The 17,557-nt window shown below is 34.9% G+C and overlaps 1 protein-coding gene across 1 annotated transcript in view; it reads right to left on the reverse strand.

Moving 5' to 3' along the window:
* The window catches only part of PLEKHA7 (pleckstrin homology domain containing, family A member 7), a 97,177-nt gene that overhangs the window by 4,583 nt on the left and 75,037 nt on the right, over positions 1-17,557 (reverse strand). The window contains exons 10-16 of the mRNA XM_010563829.1: positions 15,805-15,891; positions 13,450-13,503; positions 7,649-7,717; positions 7,404-7,484; positions 5,907-6,056; positions 4,107-4,208; positions 421-529 (exon numbers count right to left, since the gene is read on the reverse strand). Coding sequence (XP_010562131.1) covers positions 421-529; positions 4,107-4,208; positions 5,907-6,056; positions 7,404-7,484; positions 7,649-7,717; positions 13,450-13,503; positions 15,805-15,891 — 652 coding nt within the window. The remainder of the gene's footprint in view (positions 1-420; positions 530-4,106; positions 4,209-5,906; positions 6,057-7,403; positions 7,485-7,648; positions 7,718-13,449; positions 13,504-15,804; positions 15,892-17,557) is intronic.

Below are 17,557 nucleotides of genomic sequence, written 5' to 3' on the forward strand. Positions count from 1 at the left end.
GGGAAAAGAGAGGGGGGGGGGGGGGGGGGGAAGGCAGTCAGGAGGAAGGCAGAGAAGAACACAGAGAGGAGCTCCTGGACAGAATGCAGAATAGATACTATGCTGGTATGAGCCTGGCGTGCGACAGAAACTCTTTCTGCAACTTGAAGAACTCAGCCCATTATTATTATTATTGTTCTCTTTTTACAGTCGTTACATTTTAGTGCCATCAGTATGTGAAAACAAATACAAAAAACCTTTTTGCCGCCTCAACCAAAGAAACACCAAGTTAAATGTGCTCAATCAACAGAGATTTCAGATGCAGCCATTAGCAGAATTAACTGGATTTTCTGCAGTAGAGCAAACTTCTAGACTATTTGCATGGACCTAAAGATCAGCTCCACTTGTATATTTTTTATGTTTTAGTTATGTTCTCCTTACCTGGATTCTTGATAGAGTCTACTATGGTTTTGTAGTTTGTTTTATTTGCACTCAAGCCAGCTGTAACATCTTCAATTCTCCACAAGTCTTTTTGTATTTGTGTTTTCTCCTGATGTTTGTAGTAAAAGAAAAAAAGAAAAATCAATTATATCTCATTTTTATTTTATTATGGGCTTACCCTTCTTTTGATACCAAAACCAAACTAATGTTTCAGAACTTAGATGAAAACTTATGAGTCTAGAAATGAGTTAAATGATTATTTTAAAATAAAATAAAATAAAAAACTAAACCAAAAACCACCAACACAAACCAACATATCTTGCCCATAAAATTTATTAGAGCATTTTCTGAGTCTTGGAAGACTTCTTATAGAAGACGGGGGGAAAGAGACACCTCTACATTTTTCTCTACAATATTATTGAGGCTACAAAAACCTAGTTTAATGTTCTACATAAATTGAGCTTACAGAACCTTTTCATTTCAACTTTGTTCTTAAATTCTATACTAACACACTTAAGACTGCTAAGGCAGCCTTAAGAAACTCATCTTAATACCTTTAAGGGTATGTTCAATTTTTAAAAAAGCAAAAAAATCAGTATAGTTTCCCTGAATACTGCCATGAACTTCCTAATAGTTTTTAACGGATGAAATATAAAACCAAAACTAACTCAGAAGGGCTGACAAATTTAATTTCTGCTTATATTTGTGTTGGTAGGTCTACTAGACATGATGTATTACAGGTTGAAACAGTATATTGCTGCTGTTCCAGGATTTGGTCTCATCTTGCATCCTATTTGCTTTACGGAGGCTTTCCAGGAGGAAAGAAAGGGAAGCTTTGTCTACAGTCCGGACTCCCCCTTTGATTGCATCTTGCAGCCAGAGGCCTTGGCTAGAGAAGCCACCGCTTCAGTCAGATGTTCACTGCAATCATCATAAATAGCTAATCTCATCTACTTAATCAAAGCCTGGTGATTCTGCCTTCAAAAACTGGCATGAAGAATAAACTTAGGAAAACCAAGAGGAAAACAGTAGTATTAAAGGAAGCAGAAGGCAGTGAAACACTTTAGTTAAGAATTGCTTACAAACTGCTCAAGAACTCTAGAAATCCATCACTTGCCATGAGCTGCAAAATAACCACTAATTAATCCTATAAGTCTGAAAGAGAAAAACTTTAGTAAAAGCTCTTACACCTCATAGAGCTAAGGCAGGCATATAAATTGCTCTCCACTTTCTGTCTTAGATCAGAAAATATGTTCAGCCAGGTTACAGATCAGCAAACAGGGTGCCAAGAACACAAACATTTAAATGATGGAGAACGTTATTTGCCTGTAGTAAACTCACTCGATAGATGGGACATATCTTGAAAGATTGTCAGGATACAATCTATAAATTTGCACATTCCATTTCAGTTTTCTGAGATTAATCATACTACAAGGAACCAAATGATGGATTTACAATAACCAAGCCTCAGAACTGATTAAAAAAAACCCACATGTAGAAAAAATCCTGCTTCTGAAACCACTCAGAAAATGTTCGATTAGTAATGTACAAAAGCCAGGAGATCTTTTAATATTATTTCTTCCCATTACTTAAATATTGATGTGAAAAGAATATTTTAGATCAAAAGTGGACTAGATCTAAAAGATAAGCAGATGAATTTATTTTTAAATTATGAAAGCCAAGATTGCTGTTTATGAAAGGGTATAAATATACTTTATGGGCAAGCATAAAAAGGTAACTTGGAGAAATACATCGATTTCTCTAACTTCCTTCACACAGAAACATAATTTAGAATGATTTATAAAACCAGGGGAGAAACACTTACCAACTAAAAAGTTATCACTGACAAAATACCACATCTCAGTTAATTTCAGCATGCCCAGATCCCCCCAACCCTTAAGCAAAAGACAACGAAGCTACACTCTTAAAAGCAAGATTTACTTTGAGCTGGTTGAAACATTTAGTTTTTAACCTCTTAATTAATGTTATATAGAAACAACATTAGCTGTTTCCTACAGCAACTTGAGACTGTAAATTTACTGAATTTTTAATAACATTCCATGAAGGCTGCATTTTTTTAAATACAGCCTGTATTAATTTAGTGCTATTGGAAAATACTAGATAAACAATCTTGAGTCTACATACCCTTGGGCAGAGATCAAAAAAACTCTAACTATTATGGGTACTTGAACTCAGACTTCTTTGAAGGAATATAGTTTTAAGAATATTCAGTACATTCTGAAAAAATCAGCTCCTCTTAGTATCTCCAAAATAGGTATTCAGAAACATTTTTTTAAAATCTTAGCCAAAGACAAACATATCTATGCATACATACATATATATCTATAATAAGTATACACACACAAAACACATAACATGCATATGTTTGTGTATGTGCATGCATGTGCACTTTTAATAATTATGCATATATGTGATATAATAATAAAACTGAGTGAACATTTTACTGTGCAAACCGCATTCCCTTTATATGTATTGCTGAATCAAATGCCACACATTCAGTATTTTAAGCATGCTCAGTGCACAACTGGAAATTGTTAAAGTACTTTAACAAAGTATATTTTGTTTAAACCTGTAATTTCCCTTTGTTAAACAAAATAACTTCATACAGGGATGATTTTATTCTAAAATACCTCTGGGATTTTTTGGAGGGATGTATTCTACAGCTGAGCTCAATTACATAATATTCTGGCTCTAGAAACTGATTCACTCCCCCACCCCCCAAAATTAAAAGTAAATGCAAATAGGCTTTGAAGATTGATGCAATCTAAAAAAGTTTTACAACTCTTGCTTTGATACAAAACATTTATCCATTAATAGTGAAAATAAATAGACTTCAATCCATATCTGACCAGAAATCTCTTGCAAATAAATAAATTTAAATTTTTAACTAATGAGCTCTTTTGGTCCAGGATATTTGGAAAAGTAGGCTAAGATTTGAGCAAAAGGTATACATTAGCTTTGTTCCTTGTGTTTTGTCTTTTAAACAAAACCGTTCTGCTTAAACACAGGAAAAATAATCCAGACTGTATTCCTTGCTCTAAGAATAAAATCACCAGTTGTAACCAGGTATGTAGAAATAATCTGGTATGCCACATCCAGTTCAGCAAACAGAATAACTTAGCTTCAAACAAAGCTTCTTCATAAGATTCAAAACTGAATAATTGATTTAAAACCAAGATGCCTTTCAATTACTGATGGCTGTTAAACACTTATTCCACTTCACAAAACAATCTGCAGAGATAAATCTTCCATAAATAGAAGAACATGACAAAGAACAAGTAATGACAATAACAAGCCAGTGACTGATGTTCTTAAAAACAGACGAAGAATCCAACAATGTCAGATCAAATAAATGGAAGACTAAGAAGTCCTGCATAGTCTTATAAATTAAATACGTTATCAATGTCAAGATGTCAGTATGTAATAAAAACATAATAAAATAATGACAAATTTGCATAGACAACTTATGAGAAACTATTACAGATGCTGCAAGATAGCTAGTTACTGCACAGCTATGCCATTACAATGTCTGAACTTTGCAAACTTAACTACATGACAACTGAATACAGTGCAAAAATTGCAGAGGATTTCTCTTATGAGATAACAGTTTCCAGTTCAGACAAAATCATCCTCATAAGTAAACCAGTGTCTGGAAATGGACTCACCTGAGATACCAATGAACTATTCATCTGTTCCTGTAAGGCTTTTTTCAGCTGGCTCACATCCTTTTCTAATTTCAGATACTCATTCCAGGCATTTTCCATTTCCTATTAACAGAGGGAATACTCTAATACAATGTTACAATAAACTTCAAAATCACTCTATCCATTCTCTAATTGAGCACCAAAGTGTTTTTAAGATGGTGTTGCTCTATTATAAAAAGAAGCAAAAAATCCATTTTTGTAGTCTACATTTTTGCTGGGAGTTGATGATAAACTTCAAAATGCTTTATAGCTTGCAAGATCAAGTCAAGAATCCCTAGTTAAAAAACTCTGGCCATCTTCCTCACACAAAACCATTTCTTAAGCATAAAACTGGCACATAATAGAATCTGAACTATGACTAATATGCTATGAAGGAATCAAATCTATTCCAATTCCATTTCCTTTTACTTCACTCCCCTATGTAAACAAGTTTATAATTAAAATCCAGTCACCTAAACCAGAACTCATGTTTTGAAACACAAAGCAGGTTATCCTTTAAAAGTTCTACAGACTGTGTTGTAATGGCATTAGAAGTGAATAAACAAGCAGACACCTGGAAAACAAGGCTATCCAATTACCCTTACTTTACTTAGATTATCTCCAGCATCCATGACACCATTGTCTGCCTTCTGACCCAGAACTGAGGAAAATTAAGTGTCTGGAGCATTTTTATGTAAGGAATGATGGAATAGGCTTTTCCTCTGAAGTCTGGAAAAGAGATCACTTAGGAGTTGAGGGCAAGAAATAATGGAGATCAATGAAACCATGTCTGGCACAGAGAGAGTAGATAACAACTGACCGTTCTCTATCCTTTCTCATACGAGAATAATGGTCTATCACATGAAACATATACAATTCAGCCTCAAAACAAGTAAAAGAAAGGGGCTGTCCACACAGCGGGGAGAAGATCTATGCCAATACCTTGCCAAATGATGTTTTGGATGAAAAAAGTTGGAACCCACCTCTCCTATCCTTACTACTCCCTAAGCATCTGCTTATGTCCACTGCTGAAGCCAGAACCCTGGGCTAGAAGTAGCCTTGGACTGGACCAGTACAGCCATTCTTACAAGTACTTGCTATTTATGCTCCCGACTAAATTTTAAATGCTGTCTGCGAAAGTCATACATTTTCTAGAGGTACAAAACACTGTATATATACATATAAATAATACTAGCATTTTAATGATCGAATCTTACTATAGGAAAGGTGTTCATGCAATTCTAGAAACAATCTTATGAAGAACTAGTCCCATATTCATTAAGAGGTAGGAATAATACAGTGAGTACACAACGCCCAGGTTTAATATACTCTCTTTCATGGCCAATTCTTAGAAATATTTTTATTAATAAAAATGCAACATTAAATTGCATTTGAATTTTATTAAGTCATAATATCAACAGTAAATTTTGACTGAAACATCAACAGACTTTCCCAATTCCTTTTCCCCTGGAAAAATACCATGGAATCATATTTATATTTTCAAAGGACTAGCTGAAAGAATTGCAATTTAAGCCCTATACATAAATGCAAAAGGTATAAAAAAGTTTTTTTGAGCTTTTTTGGGGGGGGGTGGGGTGGGAAGGGAGCATTGAAAAAGAAAGCTAGAGAGATTGTTTAAATTTTTTTATTCTGGTTTATTGTCCTGTACCTTAACCAAATCAGTTCAGAACAGGACTTAACTCTCCTATCCAACAAACAATACAGTTTTACTCTAACTGGTATTTTAATTATGGTTTTCTTGTAACAACCAAAACCACATACCGTTGAAACTTTGGATATTTCAGCCCGAATATGTATGAGATCCTCTTGCAAAAGTCTCTGCTGGTAAGAAATTTTTTCTGCATGTTGTGGTTGGTCTTTGTACTGTTCCATCTGCCTGTGTAAAACCTCCAAAACAGACTCCAGCTGATCCTAACAAAGAAGGAGATGGCAGTAAGCTTACAACAGCTTTACATGGAATTTTATTTATCTACCCGCGGGAATATAAAAGTTGTCTTCCACGCTCCCAGTCTTTCTTATAAGCCACTAGAGGTTAGGATTGGCCTCCTGTTGTGGAGACCAAGATGTAAATGAAAAAGTGCAAGAGCCTTAATTAACTATTATAACCAAAATTATCTGATATTTTCCATTCAATCTTTACGTTAAGTAGCCAAAACTGGAAAACACAAAGCACTGAAAGGGGAATTTTTCTATTTACAGTCTGTACAAAACTGCAATTTACAGTTTCAGAAAAATTCCCTTAGAGCAGTGACAGCCCTACCACAGCACAGCATTAGCTATTTATTTAAGGATAGGTTCTCATTCACTGCTATAGTTGAATTAGCCATGCGAGCAATTAAAATAAAGTCTAAAACACAAAGTAGGTCCAATTCATTCAGTCAGGAGTAAATAACACTGAATAATTTTTGCACAGTAGCTCTTCTCAAGGATCCACCTGGACAGTACTTTCATTTTAGAACACATTTTTTTCTGAACTACCTCGATTTATTGACAGCTGTAGCTCACAGGCAGTGAAGCAGATAAAGATACATATAGGCCAGGAAAGACAAGGAAAGGCAAACCATTTTGTTATTGTTTACTATTTGAACTCTGACTTGAATGGGCACAGAGGAAAGGAGGTGGGTTCCAGCTACAAACTTGTCACAGAAAATATTCCAGCATTTCAGTCATAACGCTCAGAACTAAGTTCACAGCACTATATATAAACCAGCATAGGTTTCTGAAATTGCTACAAATTTGAATCTCTCCCCCTTCTCTCACTCCTTTCTTAAAAAAAAAAAACCAACAACCAAACAAACAAAAACAAAAAACCAAAAACCAAACCAAAAACAAACAACAACAAACCATGACACAAGTTACAGTGAGAGCTCAATATGGTTGCATGCTGCTATTTTTACAAACATTGTGCAGGTGGGAAGAACTGCAAAGGAAACATGACTCAGACTCCCACCATATACATATTAAGACATAAAGCAAAACTACACAGAAAAGTGTATGTACCCCAATTTATAATAAATGCCAGAAAATTAAATGTATATGGTTTTAAAACATTCGTTTTCAAACGTTTTCTAAAAGTGGGTACTCAATCCTAACATAAAAACTAATTCTTTTCCTTATGTAAGTTTATATACATGTCCAAAGGAAACTACTACAATGCAAGCAGCATCCAGTATTTTGATTTTTTGTTTGTAATTCTGTATTTTATGATTAGATGAAAGTTGTTATTTAATTTTATAAACCCCTTTTTAACCTACTTACTTTATTTTCCTTAAGGGTTCTTATTTTGTCCTCCAAGTCCTGCAGAATTCTGTCCTGCTCACAGAAAATGCTTAGCTTGACCTGAAAATGAAATCATACATATAATGTTAGATTTTAAAAACCAAGCAGAAAAGTCTCCACTAGCAATATTTTACCCTTAAGAGCATAATAATGTGAACACGTAACAGTACAAAATAAATAGCCAAAACAATGCAAGAGGTTCTGAAGTGGTATTTGATACTTACATCAATATCACTTTCTGCAATCTTGACAGGTTTTGTACTTCGTTCTTTTAACGTGTCACGCCCTGTCACCTAAGAGGAACAGGTTTAAAGAACTGAGAAATTGTTGGAAATTAAAACCTAATTATTCTTCAACAATGAAAAGAAAATTTTTGTTAAATATTCACAGTTATTAACAAAGATAAGTAACCTTTTGGATACAAGGTTTTTCAAATATGGCTTTAGTTTGTAAAAAACATTATCAGAAAGGATTACTAGTTATATTAGACTATTTAATAACTCTTAACAGTAGCTTAAAATTCTGTTCAAAACAGCATAACTCCACTTGTCTATATTTACAAAGGTCCAGTTCCTGCAAAACCTAATAGGTTTAACAGTTCAGCTTTAATAGCTTTCTTGAAGCCAAGAGACTTGAATAGTTCCTTTAAATGTGTGGTTGCAAGTATTACAGCATTAATTAATGACTAAAAATACAACTTTTTGGCAACTATTTCATTCTACAAAGGACAGTCTCTTCCATAGTACTGGGCAAATTTTATTAAAGACAGACTGCTATAAAAGAGCTATAGGGGAATTAAATGTAATTAATCTATTTTGACATGTTTATAATATACCAAATCTCTCGTTCCAGAAATCACTGGTTTCATATTCAATTTCTGGTGAGATTATCTTCTCACATAACACAGTTTTTAAATCAGTACAGAAACTATACTATATTATACTTCCAACCTTCACAGCAATCTTAAAATGAAGGCATGTCTATCTCTGTAAAAACGTTTGTTATTTCCACTGTCTACATGGGACCCTTTTTGTGAATAAATGATGTTATGAAAATGGCAATAGAATACAGCTCATTAATCATACAGTTTTTAAAAACCTTAAAATCTAATGACTTAATATTACTAGATTAGAACACTTTTAAATATTGATTAAAGCAAATACTATCTTACCAAAGAAACACCTGGTGTTTAGAAGTATGGTACTCATATACAGTATATTTCTGTTCGTATACAGGCAAGAGTTTATGAAGAAAAATTCACCTAAATATTGGCTTTAATAATATATAAGCAGAGGTTTTAATAGAAGAGCAGAAGTTGTTGGCTTTTGTGGTGGGGTAGGAAGGGTAGTTTGCTTTTTCACTGCCTGGCAAGCTCCAGACTTGAAGCTACATAGTTTACTTATTAACCTAACAGGCACCTACAGGATCATGCTAGCTTTCTTAAAGTAATTAAATTTTACTGTAACTATAGCTAAATCTTTAATACAGCCTCAGTTGCTCATCTAACATGTTATATGAAGTTAGCCATCTACACATAGTATTTTCAAATAACAAAGTAGTTTTAAGACAGAAGAGTATGGTCATCATTTAAGCTTACTGTGTTTTCTCTTTCAATGGCAGACTCGACTCAAAGACTTAGCATGTGTTTTCATGTGGTGAAATGTTGCTTACCCACCACCAAAATCAAAAGCATTTACTGCCTCTCAAAGCTTTCAATTTTTGGATATTTTAATTTTCAACAATGATGTGTTTCATATATTTAAAAAAATCCTTTCTTTCAAAAGTATTAACAGAATTATTTAAATGCTAAATTCTATGTATAATAGTAACAAATAATGAAATATATGTATAAATACTAGCATGTCAAAGTAATAATTTTGCATATTTAATTATCTGCAAGCTAAGAGAATGCAAAAGCCTTTTTCAAAGCAATGGAATTAACATAAAAAACAGTCTACAGATTTTGGGGATATTTTCAATTACATAATCAGAACTGTAAAGAATTTGTTAATTATCAAGCAGTGAACATGAGGACATAATGAAGATTTAGCATGCTTTCACATTTTCAAAATTACACATAGGAGTCACCACTTGGCACAATCATTTTCAAAACATGATAAAATGAAACCAAACACTGAGGTCAGCCATAATTTCGCATACAGACTCCAAAGGGGGGGGGAGAAAAAGAAAAAAAGGGGGCGGGGGGGGAATCTTACAGAAAGCATTACTGTTTACCGTAAGACACCTGTAAAAGCCAGAATATGTAAACATTGACTGCTATTTTAAAAAGCAATGGATAAGCGCATTTCAGATGCAAGCAGTCTTACATGTATACTGGACAGTAACCCTTGTGCTGAGTTCTTTAGCACTTTGTATATCATGTTGATCAGAGGTCCATTATTTTCTATCTGTTTCAAACAAAAGTTTAGTAATAGCTTGTTACAGATGTAAAAATTAAACCCCACAAACCTTACAACTCAAAACTCCATGAGCAGCAGTAATCACATGCTCTTACGTCACACCGATCCTTGAGGTTTATATAATCTGCCGGTATGTAAGCTACAACTGGGTATCCACTTATCTTGTTATATTGTGGGTAAACTGTTCATCCAACCATAAGACTTTTTTACTTTTGCAAAACACTCATACAAACACACAACGCAAAATAGGATTTGCTCAGACTTGTCCAATTGCAGTTTTAAGAGTGTTGGGAATTACAGCAAGATATTTTCTGTCATGTAATACATAGTAACACTTGCACCAAGAGCTCTATAATGATAATTTGAGCAACCTAGTTAAAACCTCAGTGAAAAAAGTCATTTCAGTCACACTTACCCTTCCCCCCATAACAAATACCTGCCCATGCACTATATTCTTCAGTATCTATCAGCTCGCACTAGCAACCTCTTTCAACTGCAGTAGACGAAACAGCTTCAGATATTACAGTACGACTGCAGAAGAATGAAGCAGGACCACTGCCGAACCACTGAGAAGGCCCCAGATTTGCCTCAACTGGTTGCACAATTCATACTTAGTGACACAAATGTTCCTGTACTTCCTCATCCATATTTTGTATAACCTGCTCAGGAATGTTTGTAAAATATTCTGAAGGGAGGCTGCCCATCCATCCCTCCTGTAGCCTGCTTGAACTCAATTTCATAGTCACGAAAAGGGAAGATTGCTTCACCTTATTTGCAAAGTCATCTTAGAAGCTTGTGTGGAAAATTGAGTTTTTCTTTCCTTTGCTCTTCCGTTCTGCTTTTCTAATACAGGGTCTGTCCACTTTAGAGATTTAAAAAAAAAAAACAACTGTGGAAACAACTGTGGAAATCTCTTTGCAGAAGAGGCATGGTTATGCTATAGCATACAGACACACCATTTCTTTCATGCTCCACATACCTCTATTTCAGGAGCGCAAGAATAGAGAGCCATTGCAACAATTGAGGGGAAAAAAGTTCATAATCTAACGGCAACATTCTTAAAGGAACCACCACAATGCATGGTATTTGGCAAGTTCAAAATTATCAATAATTTTTCCTCATAGTGTGAGTAAATGGCCTTTAGACTTTTTTTTTATGTCAGAACTAGCTCGCATACAAGAGAAAACTACCGAAATGGATTAACACCTCTAGAGTGTTTTTATTTCATTTATACTTATGACAATACACTATAATGTTGAACAATATAATCTTGGTATTAACATAAAAATTATTTCTTAGATAGTATTTTTAAACTCTTAAATAATAAAAAATAGACTTGTATAAAAGGATAAGAGCAAGGGGGGGACAAAACATGTGAGTAACAACAGATTACTAAATGCTCTGTAACCAGTTACTGTAATCAGTTATAGTGCTATGGCATGCATTATGCAGTTAATTGCTTCATCACTGTTCCATGGTGAAAAGTTGTATTTTGAAACCTCTAAGAAGAGAGATCTTCAGAAATAATGGATTTATTGAAAAGAAAAAAGTTTAACTCCAGTTCAAAAATCTTCAGTCCTATTTGAAATTGTTTAATCAGAGTGGGTCTAACTAAAAGCCCAATGAAGTCAAAAGAGAGACTTGAATTAATAGGCTTTCTAGCTAAGCCTTCAGTGTCTTAAATGAAAGGTACCATGTATATTAACTGTGCATTTGCCACGTTCCACCATTACCAAATCAATATGTAATTTCCTTAGTTTCATCCAGCATGCTATTCTTTTTTCCTCATACTGCGAAACAAAGCATCTCTACATTTAGTGGCAAAACACAAATTTAAACAATACGAAGTCACATTCTCAAGTTCCACATTCTCTTTAATCTCTGACCTCAATTTTTACATTTCTAGACCACTACCAAAAGACGGTTACTAAGAAATACCCATTTTGAAAAATTACATCATTCTTAAGGAAACACACGACATTCTGACTGTCAAGATTTTCTAAAGGGAACTAACGCTAACATTAAGTTTCTTTTCACGGAAAGATCAGCTGCCCCCCCGCATTTTTCTTTCTGGCTGTTTTTGTCAGGTGCTATGCAGGCTGCAGAAAGGCACAAGGGGACCTCCTGGGAGACCAAAGAGCTCTTCACGTCCTGGATTGCAACAAATCAATCTGGATGGAATCCACCAAAATTTAAAAACCCATCTTAATAATTTTGCTAAGCATATAACATTTTCAGAGGCTTAAACTGTGGCCGCTTTTAATTGTGAAAATTGTTGTGTTTTATAACGGACAAAACACTGTGTTTATTAATAATTTTTCAAATTGTAGGACCTTTTTAACTGAAATTTGTCACAAAATTCAGCTGACGGCTTGGGATGCAGTTACATTTGGCAAAGCCACGAACAAACCAAGAACAAGGCCTAAAGTGAAATGTGTCCAACCAATTTTAAATTTGTATATTGATTACAACAGTTTACATATCTGATAATTTAGACTATATATACCACATATATTATGTGATAAATATTCTATCTTTTTTTATATATATATATGTGACACTGTACATGTGTAATACGTATTACTAGTATTTTCCACTGATACACTTGGCTACATATTCAGTCATTGAAACATCAAATAAAATTGAAATATGCAAACTAATAGGTTTAGCCAGCTCATTAGTTGCACATATGCAACACCCCACAGCATAAGGGAGAACTATGTACATGAAAACTATAAGGACAACAAGGTCTCAAATTTCACGCCACCTTGATTTTCAGAAACACCATATGAATTATATATGGTGAGACATCCTACACACCATAGAAAGTGGTAGGCTGCTTTGCTAAGCAAAATGATTACACGTTTTTGGGTTTGTTTGGTTTTTTTCCTTCAAAACTGGTATTAATAAGTCTAGATTTGCTTTCAAATTGCCAACTATCAGGTGCACCAGGCACAGAAGTAGTTTAGTTTAGACAGACGCTTTGATGCTCAATATCATATTTTTAGGGTTTTTTTTAAAGGAAATGTCACGTAACATTATTTGGGCAGATTATACCTACAGACGGATGGATGAATGGGTGGATTTGAAATCTCTTAGATGTAATAATATGAAAACCATGACAAGTGCTAATTAATCACCACATTTTCACAAGAAGGCAAGACATTATAAATAGAGCATATTATAAGAACAAGGAAAAAGTCAGCTCAATAAGATTTAAAGGGAAAAAGCTGGATTAAAAGAATCCCCTATTTTAACTTAGAGGAGTTAACTTCATATTGGTTCTAATGCTACAGCAGACAAACATTTTGAATCAGTTTTTTATCTGATTTCACTAAACCCACATAATATCATTCGTCTGGAGTACCAGTAACACGAGTTCTTCTTACAAACTGAAGCAATTACATTTTCTGAGTTTGCACTTTAATTGTATAGTCACTACTATAAAGACATTCAATATTCCAAGCACAACAGTGATGGCAAAAGACACAGAGTTTCCATCTCTGAACAGAAGGTGATTTGAAAACCTGCAGGTACAAAGATGATACACAGAAGACCGCTGGGTTAAAAAAAAATAATGGAAGTAGACTCCTATAAAATCTTACCTTGAGATCCAAATACTCTAAATCCTTTTTCAACTGGATATAAGTGTCATCCGCCTTCAGGTAAGTACATGGGGGAAAAAACAGTGCAATGTATTTGAATGTTTGAAACAATTTCAGAATACTTGTATTGGTTATATATAAGAAAATGGATGAAAGAGGAAACAAAATAACAGTGTAGGAAGTACGTAAAAAAGCACAATTGCTCCACCAGCATATTGCTATTTACAGCTGAAAAATGGGCAAAATATTTCCCAAGAAATATTACTACCTCATGCCCACCCTCCAAACATATAGATTTGAGTTTTCCACCTCTAATGAGACACGTAACTACCTGAAACAACAGGTTTTCAAAAGGTTTTTTTTCAAGATCAATTTCTACTGACTGTCCCTTCTCTGAAAAAGTTATAGCGTTGTCCTCCAGCACAATAAGCCTCTTTGGGAGAAGAAGAGAAAACCTGTACCTAACTGAATGTCAGATGTAACTAGAAGCCATCATATAACAAATCATTAGAATACTTTTGATCACATTTCATACACATTTTAAGATATGAATTCTTTTATTCAGGGAAAGTACAAAATAAGTTTTGTGAATAAATTACTGAAAAAGATCTCACTTATATGATTAGAGAATCCATTTTGTCTTTTATTTTTCATTGGCTCACCTGTAATTGCTATCAGCTTAATTTTATAGTTACATTCATCTAGCAACATCTTCATTACAGTCACTTCAAGAAAAGCATGCACAGAAGTCATAACAAAGTTATTTCTCCTTTTTTCAAAAGAAGTATTTGCAATACAGAACAAAATAAAGTTTAACTGTTGCAAATGTGCTTTGTAGTCACCCAAAATGCCCCCAAATTCCTAGAATTCCTAATGCTCTTTTGACAGGATTTTATATCCTGGGTACATTAAACTTCAGAATAAAAGAAAAACACAACTATACCTTTTCTCAAGTTTTGAGCCAATGAGAATGTGTAGTTAAAAAAGAAAAGAAAAACCCTTTATGCCATAAAATCAATAGGTCACACTTGCATTTCTTTAGAGGTGTTCACTTACAATTCTTGTTTGATCAGCTTGTAAGTCCAGCTGAGGACTTGACTAGAAAGTCTGCCCATTTTTTGAGAAATCCCTGTTACTATCACCCATCTTAGTGCAATTGTTCTGTAGGTGAGCTAAGTCTGAAAATGAAACTTTTCCAAATTCAAAAAAATACCTTTGGTCTTAGGCCAATACAAAACCTTCACCAATTCCAAGCAGAGTCACCACATTTTATTCCCAGGTGGCTCCATTTTTGAGGCTCTAATATGAACCAAAGAGCTCTGTAAATACATTTGTTTGATCTCACATTTACAAGTTTCATACATCAGAGCAAGCAAGAGCCCTGTTGATGATCCAAGATGCCCCTGAGCTTTTATGAACCAATGTTCACCTGCAGAACTGACACAGTTACAAGCTCATATGAATGTACAAACTGGCTGATGCATTTCAATTTGCAGGTGACGCAGCATGTGGCACAGGGAGCCAATCCCATCATGAAAGCAGCACAAAGAAATGGTTTTGCTTTAGAATGAACTTATCTAGTATTTAAACCCACATTTCTGAAGATGCAGCATTTTCAGAAATAGTATAAAAAGGAAGTATACATAGCACTTTGAAACATATGCACTAGTGGCCTGTAACTTAAAATGCTCATCTTTTATAGCAAACACAGTAGCAAAGAAAAACCACAAACAACCTGGGAATTGTAGAATACCAAAGAATGGGCAAGAAAGCACAGACTCAAGCATGCCACTAATGAAGCATGTGCAGAGTCACAAAAAATGTCATACGGCACAGATGAGCCACGCAGCAGCTGACCTGATAGGTGGAATTAGTTGGCAAGTGCTGCAGTAATTGTGCGATTGTGTAATTTCGTATACTAGCCAACTTAGCCTGATGTCTCCTTAATCGAATGAGAAGCAATGTTAGCTCTTCAGGCTGCAGGTATTTAGACACATTGTAAAGAGGAAATTAGCAGTCTTCAGGGAGAGTAACTGTAATTACATTTTTCACCTCAGTGCCCAGAAAGCAGTTACTTGACATGATTAAGCAATTATTCCATTAACTCTGCATTTGGTCAAATAAACATTATAAAGTTGAATCCTGTAATAACACAGACCTCACCCCTGTTCATGTTGCAGGTAGCAGCAAAATTCCTACAGGGTTTCCTGGGAGCTGGTTAAGATTAAGTTCTCATTCAAGTTATTTATGTTTTAACTAATAAAAATACAACTACTATGGAATGAGCAGGTTTTTAAAACTTAACTACAATACTATGATGACACAAAAGGAAAAGTAACTGCTCTCTCAACTTACCGACTTGCCATGCAAACTGGGTGCGCTCACTGTATGTGTCATATAACCCATAGCAGGCATAGAGCGTCGATCAATGTGGGTTGAGCTCTGTAAGAAGCCACAGCCAGAATTGTAAGGATTGTCTCAAGTGAGAGTCATGCTGTACTTGAGGGAAAATTCAGAAGATATGCACCTCTGCCACAAATTTTCTATTTGAATTCACAGCATGCTTAGACCAGGGTAACATTCACAGGCCAGCCAGATCCTTTGATGATTAAGTAAAACTTAGGAATGAACAAATGCAAATTTAGCACTTGTGTCGCTGGGCAGATCAGCAGATTCTGGCAGGATAAGATGCTTCAGCAGAACGCGCAGTGGCTTCCAGGAAATAAAACAAATACTCAAAAAGTTCCCCCCTACCTAATGTCTCCCAGAGAAAGGCTGGTTGCCTTACGCCCTCCAACAGCAGGCTTGTACTCCATACAGTAACAACTGCGAATGCCCTCTTTTAGTCAGCGAACACTAAGCTGCTGACATGAGTGACACCTTGTGGCAATGGGTTCCATTAATACCAGGTGTTTTTTAAATAATCATAGTTGATCCGCCCCTTTCAGCTTATAATATGAAAACCTACTGTGCATCCATTCTTTCATTTTTCTCTTAATACCAAACTTTTGTGGCTTTCCTCAAGGCAGACTAAATGTCTTATGATTTATTTTTATTCCTGTCTCTGAATTTCACTGAATGCTGTTTTGTTCTGCCTTTTTTCTTTCTTTCCTTTTTATTTTTTCCCCCCAAAGTGTGACTGGATGGAATTTAATAAAGCATTCCAGGGAGGGGGGAGTATCACAGATTTCTATAGACAGATACATTTAAACGTAAAATGATGCTGTGTGCTTACATATAAAAACACGAGCATTTTTCTCTAGAAACTTTTACATAAGTTTCACAGCAAAGTTTTACAGATGAGGAAAACTGTGTTTCCCTATATTGGTAAAACCAGTGTGACATAAAAAGAGTTTTATTTTATGTGTAAAATTTATGTAGTTACATTACACAGGAAGGGAAAAGACTGCTGCACATTCCTTCGTAAGGGTTGTAATGCTCCTTTAACTTACACATGGAGAAACCAAGGCCTGGTATAATATAATCAGGTGTTAAAAAAATATTAATTTCCAGTGCTGCACATCACTAGTCTTTTTCATCCTCTGACAGAATATTATAAATCTATAAAAGCTCAAAGACATCCGACAGCTACAGTGCACATATACGAGGAAAAAAATCTAAATTGTGCATGAAGCTGGCATGCAACCTAAAGTCATGGTCCTGAACCCACGCTGGGTGTCTGAATTTACAAGTCTCTTTCTTTGCAAATACTTTCCCCATCAGAGCCCATGGTTGAGGTCAAAGAATTAAGTGAATACAGAGGCTTTCATTTCCACTTATTCCAGCGTAAGAGCTACCAAGACAAGTTCTACATTGATTCAATCCTGTATTTTCCCTAATTTCCTTAGGCAAGGAGTGCCACGTGGAGTACCGAATAGGGAAACCTCTGTCACCTCTGTATAAGAGGGTACAACAGTACCCACAAAAAAACCCCAGACCGAAATTCTGCAGAAGGTTAAAGTTTCAGACCAACACTATTTGATTTTTGTTAGCCCAATGATAATGACTCTGTAAAGGCTTAAACTATCAGATGTATGAAAAATTTTTAGTTACGGCTAAAAACATAATAACTGAATCAGCTGTAAGACTAACTACAATAGCAAGACAC

This window comes from Haliaeetus leucocephalus, unplaced genomic scaffold (assembly GCF_000737465.1).
Source record: "Haliaeetus leucocephalus isolate CR32 unplaced genomic scaffold, Haliaeetus_leucocephalus-4.0 Scaffold173, whole genome shotgun sequence".
Lineage (NCBI taxonomy): Eukaryota > Metazoa > Chordata > Aves > Accipitriformes > Accipitridae > Haliaeetus > Haliaeetus leucocephalus.